General features: G+C 36.7%; 1 protein-coding gene across 1 annotated transcript in view; it reads right to left on the reverse strand.

Annotated features, from left to right (window-relative positions):
* TRIT1 (tRNA isopentenyltransferase 1) overlaps nucleotides 1-12083 on the reverse strand; it is a 66822-nt gene that overhangs the window by 12688 nt on the left and 42051 nt on the right. The window contains exons 5-6 of the mRNA XM_051987767.1: nucleotides 7364-7506; nucleotides 557-668 (exon numbers count right to left, since the gene is read on the reverse strand). Of these exons, the coding sequence (XP_051843727.1) occupies nucleotides 557-668; nucleotides 7364-7506 (255 nt within the window). The remainder of the gene's footprint in view (nucleotides 1-556; nucleotides 669-7363; nucleotides 7507-12083) is intronic.

Below are 12083 nucleotides of genomic sequence, written 5' to 3' on the forward strand. Positions count from 1 at the left end.
TTGGACAACTGTATAGGAGATGGCCTCTAAAGCAGCCTGAGAAAAAGCCAGATAGTCACTGCTGTACCTAATGATAAAGACCCCACTATTTCTGGTATTTGTACATTTCACTTCTGTACAGCACTGTCAGCATATTATTCCCTAAATCTGCCTCTCTGCAATTTCCGTTCATTGCTCTTGGAACACCCACGAAAAAGAATAAGTCTAATCCCTCTTTAAATACTTAAAGGCAGCTAGCATGTCTCTCTCCCCCTCAATCCCTCAAGTATCCTCTTCTTCTGGCTGAATATCCTCAGATTCATTCAAGGAATCTTTAAATGGCAGTCTCCAATTCATTCATTAAATCGGTCACCCTTCACTTGGTCAATACTCTTCTCAAATGTGGTACCAGAACTGAAAATAATAATCCAACTATGGTCTGAAGAGGAGGGCTATATGCCATAACCCTCTTCCAGGAGACAACAGAATAAGACTGACAGAAACTAGTTTTCACTCTATTAACTGAGACACAATTGAAAGGTACTGAAGGGCAAAGTTAATGAGCCTATATACTCACCAATTCTCGGCAACTTTCTCCTGATTGTAGCGTCTATGAAACTCTTTTAGCTCCTCCAAAAGTCCAGAAGCTATCATTTCATCCACCCTCTTATCCAGGCGCTGGTCTAGCACTTGAATTGAAATCAATCAACCAATAAGGCTATATTGACTCGGGGTCTTCCTTCATATGATCAGTATTAAATTCATACAAAACCAATTACATAAAATTAGAACTACTAACAAGGCAGTAAGGTGGCCAATGAATACCATACTGGGCCTGGAGTCTGGAAGCTTAAATTTAATTTCAGATATTTATTAGCTGTATGACCCTGAACAAGTCACTTAACTCTTTTGGCCACTGCTTCCTCATGTATAAAATGAGGATGTTAAAAGCACCTGCCTCCCACGGTTGTTATGAGGACAAAAATGAGGTAATATTTATAAAATGCTTTGCAAATCTTAAAACAATATAAAATGCTAGCTGTTATTATTATTACTTCACATTGCCACATTAGACCAAAACAGTTAGGAGAGCATAAATGCAAAAAACGATATGCTACTGGCATACAGCTCTAATCATGTCAGCTGAAGAATTTCAAACAGCATATTTTTAATTTACTGGAAGCCAAATGCATTAGTCTAAAAATTAAACTTTTTTTTTTCTGAGATTTTTAGACTCTCAGAAACCATCTAATCCAACTCCCACACTGCATATAAAGGGAAACAGTAACTTCTACTTCTGAAGTGTATCAAGCATTTTCCTAACTATCTTAACGGGATAATACAAATATCATTAATTCCCTCTTACAGGTAAAGATATTAAGGTACAAAAAGGTTCAATGCTTTTACCATCACGCAACTGGAAGGGCTGGATTCCAAATCTAGATGTCATACCCTTACCTCTTAGAAGCTAAAGCCCAGATGTTAAAATAACTCATCCCAGAATACAAAAGAACAAATGAAAGAGCTGGTATTCTTTAGGGACAAGTAGTCTATTCTAATTCTAAGTAAATCTATCATCCTATAACTATTTATTCATCTAATTCAAGTTATACTTCTTTTCTCTTATGATGTATTCACTCTTTTGTCATTTATTTCATTTGCCATTCTCACCTAGATAAATTATCTCAAAGTTTCAGGATTTGTCACCTTGAGGAAGAAAGTAGTGTTAAATATCTACTATTCTATCTGATAATGGCATGATGAATAGGCAAGCCTCCATAAAGTCTTACTGAGACAACTCAATCTAGTGCAGAAGTGATTCTGGACCCAAATGCAAAATGCAAGTTTTAGCACATTCTATCCTGTTGGAAAAATTTCTGAGTATGGTTCTGGCAAAAGACAATGTCTGCTTTTTCTAGACCAACCTAGCTAAATACAGAAAAACTCTTTACCTCTGGCTACTTTGTGAAAAATTCTTTGACCACAGCAACTCAAGAAATAAAGAAAAGATTTTAAAATTTCTACAGAGAAGGAAGTCTAGAGGCAGACACAGAAAAGCAAGACAATTTTAAAAACACAAACTGTGTGTAGATGTCCATGGATTTAGGAAGGAACAAACATCATGGTACCCGAATGTAATGAAATAATATTGTGCTGTAAAAATCAAGACATGATGAATGCTGAAATCTGGATGTTGTATTTGGAAAAATAAAATACTACTAAAAAAATTTTTTTAAAGGAAAAAAAAAAAAAGAACCAACAAGCATTATAGCTGCTCTCTTTGTGGTAGCAAAGAACTGGAAATTGAGAGAATGCCCATTAATTGAGGAATAACAATAAATTATGGTATATGAATATAATGAAATACTACCGTTCTATAAGAAATGAGGAGCAGGTGGATTTCAGAAAAACTTGAAAAGACATGTAAACTATGTTGAGTGAATTGAGCATAACTGGGAAAACATTATTCAGCAACACTGTGTAATGATCAAGTTTCAGAGACTTTGCTCTTCTGAGCAATACAATGATCCAAGACAATTCCAAAAGATTTACAATGGGAAAATGCTGTCCCCATCCAGAAAAAGAATTATGGAATCTGAATGCAGATTGAAGAATACTATTTTTACTTTTTTTGTTTTGTTTTTTCTTTTTTGTGGTTTTCCCCTTTTGTTCTGATTTTTCTTTCACAACATGACTAATGTGGAAATGTATTTAACATGACTGACTGAACATATATAACTAGTATCAGATTGCTTGCCACTTTGAAGAGGCAGGAAAAAAAGAAAATCAAAAGTTTATAAAAGTAAATACTAAAAATTAAAAATATATACAAAAAAGACTAATATATGGAAATAGATTTGACATGATTGTACAGGTATAGCCATCACACTGCTTGCTATCTTTGGAAGGGAAAAGCGAAAAGGAGGAGAGAGGAAAAACTTAAAACTCAAAATCTTACAAAAATTAATGTTGAAACCTATCTAGGTGTAAAATTTTATTTGAAATAAAATCTGTAGATGACATAAAGCTGAGAGGAATACTCAATACTCAGGATGACAGAATCAGGATTCAAAAAGACTGATCAGCAAGTATGTCACAAAATGAGATTTAATAAGCATTGCTAAATTTAAGGTTCAAAAAATAAAAAGACTAAATACAGAAGACATGACTAGAAGGCAACTTAAGTAAAAAAGACTTAAAAGTTAGTAATTCCAGCTTCAACATCAATCAGCATAATTAGGTAGCTGCCAAAAAAGCTGATCCATTCTTATTCTGCATTAAGGGACAAACATCCAAGAAGAGGGAAGTGACAGTCCCTACTGTATTCTGCATCAATCAGATTTCAATCAGATTACAATTAGGGTACTAGAGGGACACTGACCCTTACTCTATGCCCCAGGACACAGTCCTTTCTGCTGGGACACAATTTCCTGACAGGGAGCATTTCCATTGGCTGCTGATAATTGCCCTGAATGCTCTCCCTTCTGGTCTCAGCCTACTGGCTTCCTTCCAATCCCAGCTAAAATCCTACCTTCTACAACAACCCATTTTTGGTCTCCATTGATGTTAGTGACTTATACTCCTGTACATATTTTAAAGTCCAGTCAATAAACATGTATTAAGCACTTACTATATGCCAAATACTCTGTTAAGCAATGAATGTAAATATAAGCAGACAGTCCTGTTCTCAAGGAGCTGCCATTAGTCTAAGAGGAGAAGTAAGCTAAAAGGAGCAAGGAGATTTGGGGGTGGGGATGGGGAGGGAAGGAGAAGATAAAGAGAAGAGACTCAGAGCAAGGCACTGTAGAGGAAGCCTGGGAAGGTAAGGAGAGCAACCTGGAGAGGAATGAGAAATGGTTGGCCTGGGGGGCAGCTAGATGGCACAGTGGATAGAGCACCAGCCCTGAAGTCAGGAGGCCCTGAGTTCAAATCTGACCTCAGACTCTTAATTCCTAGCTGTGTGACCCTGGGCAAGTCACTTAACCCAAACTGTCTCAGCAAAAAAAGAGAGAGAGAGAAAGAAATGGTTGGCTTGGCACCCTCCTTAAATGGAGATTCTGCAAAAAACCAACCAAGCAAAGAAGAGTCTGCAAAAGCAAAGATAATGCAATGTTAAAAGATATTCTCTATCATTAGAATACAAATTCCTTGAGGGTAAGGTCTGTTTTTGCCTTTCTTTGTATCCCCAGTGCTAGCACAGCATAAGGACTTAATATGAGCCTCCTGACTTAAATGTGACAAATCAGAGCACATTTAGAAGAAGACAAGGATGGTGAAAGGAATAGAAATCATGTTATAAAAGGATTTGTTTAAAGAATCATCTTGATGATCACAAATCAAGAGCAAAGGGCAGCTGACGGACAGACAGACTCTACATACATACTATCTACGGATATAGAGGCAGGCCCCACAGCAGGGAGTACCAACATGGTGGGATCACTGACACACTGAAATAGCCAAGAAAGAAAAAAAATCAAGAAACATCACCAGACCAAATTCTTCAGTCTCAGTCATGGACTCTTAACTTTCCCTAACTTCTGCCTAGTCAATTGCTAAATCTTGTCAATTCTGTCTTATTAGCATTTCTTACATCCTTTCTTTGGAGGCAATCAGGTAAGGGGCAGAGGACAGAGAATTGAGTCTGGAGTCAGAAAGATCTGAGTTCAAATCCAGACTCAGATTCTTACTAGCTCTGGGCAAGTCACTATACTTCTGGCTGACTGTTTCCTCATCTGTAAAATGGAGATAATTATAACACTGACCTTCCAGAATTGTTATGAGGATTCAAATGAGATAATAACTCTGCTTAGCACAGTCCCTGGCACACAATAGATGCTTAATAAATAATATTTCTTCTCAACTCACTATTCAAAGTCAGATCTCCCTCTCAGCTGGACTATTTGATGCCTTCCTAACTGGCTTTCCAGTCCCATTCTCCCCCTTTTCAGTCTCTTGGGCACGTTAGTTTTTAATTTTTCTATAGTCCAAGTTGGACCATGTCACTCCTTTGCCATGGTCCCTCCCCCTCCCCCAAAAAATACAGTTTTCAATATTCACCCTTGCAAAACCTTGAGTTCCAAATTTTTTTTCTCCCTCACTTTCCTCCCCTAAACAGCAAGAAATCCAATATATGTTACACATGTGCAGTCTTTCTATACATATTTCCAAATTATGCTTCTGCCATGAACTTTCAGTGATTATGCATTTCTACTGGGATAAATGAAGAATTTCTCAATTTGGCATTTTATACTGTGGCTTGCATTTGCCTTTTTAGGAATAATACAAATTATGCTTATTAACAAACTCTTTTCAAGCCAAACTAACATTTGCCATTTCATGAACTCACCCTGGCCTCCCTTCTTTGTGCGTCTGCTTTTAAGCAACACCCCAATTCTAGAATATACTTCCTCTCAGTTTTGCCTTTTAGAATTGCTTACTTCTTTCAATGCTCAGGTCTTCTGCAATCCATAGTTTTTGGAAATCTTTCCAAACACTCTTTTCATCTTCAAATTATTACACACAATCATCTGTTTATGTGTTGTAACAACAGAATGTAAGCTCCTTGGGGACAGGAACTTCTTTCTTTTTATATCCTTAAGGCAAGGTTCTGTGTGTGTGTGTGTGTGTGTGTGTGTGTGTGTGTGTGTATAATAAATGCTTAACTCTCTTTAAACATATAATGAGTTGGTAGGGAAGAATTGGCTATCTTTATTCTCTTTTGCTGCAGAGGGCAGAAGTAGGATCAGTGGTTAAAGATTACAGGAAGCTAAATTCCAGCTCATATAGACATGTGTGAAGTTGTAAATTCAGAAACCCATGTCTGAATAGTGAGTCTAGCACTTACTACTTAACGTTGGCCAAGTAATAGCCTTTATAGATCTTGTTTGTGAAAATCAGAGGATTGAACCAGATGATTTCGAGTTCTAAATTCTAAATACACTTTTCTGTTAATTAGAATTATCAACAAGTGTTCTGAGCTGCCTGATAAGTTCTGAATAACTTTCCACTGAAGCTGGTCAAAGAGAAATTATATCACCTCTTGTAAAGAATAATGTAGAAGGAAATGTATGATTCAGGAGCGGATTGTCCAAGACAACCTTCCAAAGTCCCTTCCTTCCACCTCTGAGATTCTCTGATTCATATCTAGCAGCCACACACAAAACTACATGGTGAGCCTGGCAACATAATCTAATGTTGCCATTTGGGGCTTAAGTTTATTTTAGAATGTTCACCATTAGAGAGCTACTTCTTTCCTTCAAACAAGCACATAATTGACATCAATTTGAAAACAGCTTTTCTTAATCTCTTCTACATTTTTCCTTTTGTTTGGCAACTATGTTTCTGGATGAGATAAATTTGGGAATTTTCTTCTGGAAGGATCTATACTGTCTCTCAAGCTATACTATGTCTTTTATCTATGTCTTTATCATGTTCTAGCAATTTCCTCATAGGATTTCCTTAATGTATTCTGGGCATCATGGTGAAAGAATACTAGATTCGGTGTAAGATGATCTGGGATGCCTACTAGCCGCTTGCTTCTTTTTGACCAGAGCCACCGATGTGATGAGGTGGCATGGTATATGTAGTGCTGAGGTATCAAATTTGGCTCCCAATAGTGTCCCAACTGATTAAAATTAGGAAACATTTAACAAAATAAAAATACAATTCAACAAAGATAGTGTTAATTTGTGTTTCATACTACAGGTATAGCTAATAGAGAGGTCTGGGAGCCAGGAAAATCTGGGTTCAAGTCCTGCCTCTGATATATGCTGGCTAAGAGACAGTCACTCATCCTCTCAGTGCTCCAGGAGACTCTAAGATATCAGCTGTAGAGAAGACACTTAATTGTATTGATAGAGGGCATTTTCTCAGCAATGAGACCACAGGTCTATTTCCTTCACTTATCTAGAGACATGAAGCCCATAACCTTAAGGTCCTTTCCAGCTCTACATTTACAGCTCTACAATCTTTTCCCTCTGTAAGGCCTAACTATGGTATCTGAGTTTCCACTATGCCCTCACAATTTCAAAGTCTGCTAGCAAGTAATCACCAAGTAAATTATCTAATCCATCTTGACTCTAACCCTTCTAGTTTAACTGAGGATCCAACTAGTCTGTGGTCATTTTCCACCAAGACCCTCCCCTCTCTGTTCCTTTATCAAATCTTTCACAGGCCCCATTCTGTCTTCCTCTCCTTTTTTTATATAAAGCTGATTACTTGAACTCACTTCTCTATCACCTGGAAAATGGATTCTCCAGAATAGGGACAGAATTATTTTTCTTTTGGTCAATGGATACTGGACATATGGAAATCATGTGATATGGAGTTTATATATCTCAGAGCAACACATTTTAAGAAAAATCTTTAGGAATTATTTGCTTACCTGCTTGATCTGCATGTAACCAGAAAATACAAGGGTTAGGGAACTTCAAGGGACCCCCTAGAGGGCCCCCACCCTCTTCTGCATGTTGACGACTGAGAAGTTCACTATGTGAGATTCCTGTTTCTTCAAACACTTGTAAACTCCTAAAACATTCAAAAAAAAGATGGACACTTCCTGAAAGACCAATAGGAAACAGATGTTTAGTCTGTGTTAATGGGCTCAGCCAAGAGGGAAGCTGTTAGAAAACTGGCAAACTTGTTCTCACAATATAATTATGACTAAATGTCTTGTTGGTACAGAAACTCAAAGCTAATCCAAAGCTGCCTGGCTTCTCAAAAAGCAAAGAAAAAGGGTCAGAGATATGACTAAGCTTTTAAATCTATTATCTCTCTCTTCCTTCTTCCTTCCTCCTTCTCCCCCTTTTTTCCCCCTCCCTTCCCTGGACTCCCCTCTCATCTTTTATTTATAGATAGGCACAACTATTTATAAATCTCCTAATTATCTCCTATTCTCCCTTCTCTAAAATATCCCTTCAGATTGCTGTCCCCCAAATCTTCTTAATCCACAAGTCTACTGCTCAAAAACCTTCAATGGCTCCCTTCCTGTTGCCTGTAGTATAAATTTATAATAAGTAGAAATTGGGGTAGACCTCCAATTATCTTTCCTGTCTTCTTATACCTTACTCCCCCAATACACTCTTCTATTTATTAACACTGGTCTCCTGGTTGTTGCATGAACAAAAGCCTCCATCTCTCCACTTGAACCATTTGTTCTGGCTATCCTTCATGCCTAGGACATTCTCCCTCATGCCTAGGACATTCTCCCTCTTCCTCTCTAACTAATGATGTCTTTTAGCTTCCTTTAAGTTCCAATTAAAATACCATTTTCTAAAGAAAGACTCTCCCAGTCTAGTGTTTTCCCTCAGTTACTCCTATTTATCCTGCTTTGCATTATCTGTTTGCACACTGTCTTTCCCATTGCACTATAAGTTTCTTGAAGGCAGGGGCTATCTTTTACTTTTTTTTTTTTTTTTGTATTCCTATTAGCTTAACATGCCTGACATAAAGTAGGTGCTTTATAAAAATTTAATAATTGATTATTCAAAAAACTCCAGTGATTCAGTATTATCTCTAGGATCAAATACAACTATGCTCTGGAATATTTACAATCTGAGTCTAATGTAAACTTTTAGGCTTAGACTACTTGCAAACACAATTCGTAGCACATAGTATATGCTTAATCATTGTTTTTTCATTCATTCCTTCAGTCAAACAGAATTGCCTTTTTGTTATTCTTCATATCCATCATTCTATTTCCTCCTTCTTTAGTCCTCACTCCTCTGATGTTGCCAGCACTCACTTTGGTAACAAGGAAGCCTGCAGACCTATTGAAGAATACCTAGTGGGACCTTCATTTGTGAAAGCAACATGTAAGCCAACCTTCATTCCTTTCTTGGTTCTGTCCTAAAGCTTTGGATTTTACCACCTTCCTCTCACAAGATTCCTTCCCCCTCAACCCCTTTTTGTGTTCTTTTTAGTGTTGTCTTCCTGCATAAAAATGTAAACTCCTGGGCAGCTAGGTAGTGCAGCAGAAAGAGCACCAACCCTGAATCCAGGAGAATCTGAGTTCAAATTTGACCTTCAAACACTTAACACTTTCTAATAACCCTGGGCAGGTCACTTCACCCCAATTGTCTCAGGAAAAAAAAAGTAAGTTCTTTGAGGACAGTGCCTGATACAAGATAAGGACTAAATAAGTGCTACTATAGTTGAATGATTGCCTTCTTTTGTACACATATCCCAGATCCCCAGAATAGAGACTGCTCATTGACTGTCTGAAAGTTTATAAAGCTTTTATCATAGAAAAGCTTATTTGAGTTAAGAATGAGAAATACTTTTTTGACACTTTCAATCTAACTGATGTTTAAGATCTCCTACCTTTTCATCATCTCAGATCTGTTTCCATGACATTTTGTAAATGCCACTGAAGGGGTCTAGACACTGACCAAGTGTTCCTCTGGGTCCCTTGATATTGTAGAGATAAAAGTATTGCACAGAGGCTAGTCACTGGTTCATTTTGCTTTTGTTAAAGGAGGGAATACAGTGTAGTGGAGAAGACAGTGGATTTAAGAGGTGGGAAAACCTTCATTCAAATCCTAAGCACTTATTAGGTGTTTGATCCAGAGCACTCATTTTAACTCCCCGAGTCTGTTTATTACTCTGTAAATGAGGTCAAGACCTTCAGGGATCCTTCCAACCTCAAATCATAGATTCTGTGATCATAGATTCTGTGATTCCTTTTCCCACCCCAGGTATTATGCTCTTCAGAGCAAAGAGGCATAGAAAATAAGAGTGCTGGGCCTAGTCAGGAAGATCTGAATTCAAATCTGGCCTCAGATACTTACTAGCTATGTGAACCTGGGTAAATCATTTAATCCTGTATGCTTCAAGTTTCCTGACATATAAAAATGAACTGGAGAAGGAGATGGCAAATGACACTAGTATCTTTGCCAAAAAAAACCCTTCAAATTAGGTCATGAAGAATCACACACAACAATTACAACCTTCATTTTTATAAATGTAGAGACTAGATTCAGAGAGCTAAGTAAATTGGTCATTCTTATACAGTTAAGTATCAGAAGCCATGTTTTACAGACTGCAAGTCCACTGCCCTCTACCCACCATACCACCCTGCAGCCCTTTGTCACACAAAAACACAAATTTCTTCATTAGTTTGCAGATCCTTCATGATCTGTTTCCACCCAGTCCCTCATCCCTCTGAGGATTATAGCATCTCATGTTGAAAAGAGTCTGTATTAGTCCCAAGCCATTACTGACAAGTAGTCATCAAGCCTCTGCTTGAAGAACACTAGTGAATGAGAACCATTCTATTAAACCTATCGAGGCAGCATATTTCACTTTCAAAAAGCTTTGTTATAAAATGTTTTCTTAAATGAAGTAAAAATATTTCTATTTATTCTCTCTTTCCTGCCCTTTATCCACTCTACATTTTAGGCAAACTGAACTCTTAAGTATACCATGATCTTATCTTGTACTCTCCCATCTCATACATTTTAACAAGCTGTTTTGTATACCTAGAACATACTATTTCCTCATCACCACCATTGGAATCCTCCTCTTTCTTCGAAGCTTAAAGGCCATGTCCTCTAACATGTACCTTTTCCTGGTGTTTCCTAACAGAAAGCTCTGGTTTTTTGTACCTATCAGTTATCATACTCGTCTGTATGTGTACCTGTCATCTTATCCCTCCTTTAGATTTTAAGTTCCTTGAGAACAGGAACTGACTCTTTTTTCATATTTTAATCTCAAGTGACATGGTAGTCACTTAATACATTTGTTAAAAATACATTTTGGAAAGTTTATTCTAAAACCAAGTTGTTTTTCTAGATTACTTTTTCCATAGCACAAAGGTGTATTCATATGTCCACCATACTTCAAAAATATTTGAATGAATAAAGGATATGGTTGGACTGTGTATAAACATGCTCTTATATTATCATCTTCTGAAGGCATTATCTGCCTTCATTAATGAAGGCAGAATCAGAAAATTCAACTTCTATAGCCATACTCAAATCATTTAGGTAACTACATTTTTGGGGCTTAAATAAAATTCCCCCCTCATCTGCTCTTTCCATTTCCTGAACCTAGTTTATTAAAAGATCTCTTATTATTTATTATTTGTTTTCTTAGTTTCATTTATTTATTTGTTTTATTATTAAAAGATCTTTTCAAATTAGTGATAACTGAACGAAATGACAAAACAATACAGCACCTACCACCTCACTTGCAAAGAGATCACAATTGTTCAGATCTCCTCATAGAGCCTACCACCTTGAAAACAATGAAAATGAAAACAAAACAGAACAAAACAAAACAAAAACCTCTGAGCATACTTAGCACTACCTAAAGCACTACATATATTTAATATATGCTATATTTAAGCCAAGCAATTTTCTCCACCTAAGAGAGGCTCTAAGACCAGTTTCTGGCACAGAGCTTTAGTAAATTAAACACACAATTCAAGTAGACATAGCTTTCAGATTAACACCAACAAACTAGAAGTGATGGGAAAACATCAAAAGCAACTATTTATACATATAGTAGATCAAATAATCCTCCAGTAAAAAAAAAAGTTTCAATATGAAAGGAAATAAATTCTAGATTTACCATGCATATGCATAAAAGAAAGATTTTTTTTTTCCACAAGGAAAGCCTGTATTCTACATGACTTTTCTTTTCTTTTTCTTTTTTAAACTACTGCTGTTTTTGGAAAATTGGAAAATGCTAAATTTGGAAAAATTTAATTGGAAAAAGTTACTTACCAAACATGCCCCATACTCTGTGGACAGGCTCCACATAGCCAATGCCCAGGTTAAGAATCTCTGCTCTGACCAATCAAATTCCTCCATCAGGAATGACCTCCCTGCAATTTATTTTCTTCAAGTACTAGATTCCTAGCCACTTTGTAAAGCCCAACTTCAATATTATCTCTTTCTAAAAGCCTTCCTTGAAGCTCCACACAAAACCTTTTCTTATACAACCCTTATAAAATTCTTATCACTCTAACATCATCTATACCAGTGGTTCTCAAACTCTTTTTCTCAGTATCTTTACGGTATTAACAACTATTGAGAATATGTCCAAAGAGTTTTTGTTTATATGGGCTACATAATAGATTTTTATCATAAATAGGAAAAAAA

This window comes from Antechinus flavipes, chromosome 3 (assembly GCF_016432865.1).
Source record: "Antechinus flavipes isolate AdamAnt ecotype Samford, QLD, Australia chromosome 3, AdamAnt_v2, whole genome shotgun sequence".
Classification (NCBI taxonomy): Eukaryota; Metazoa; Chordata; class Mammalia; order Dasyuromorphia; family Dasyuridae; genus Antechinus; species Antechinus flavipes.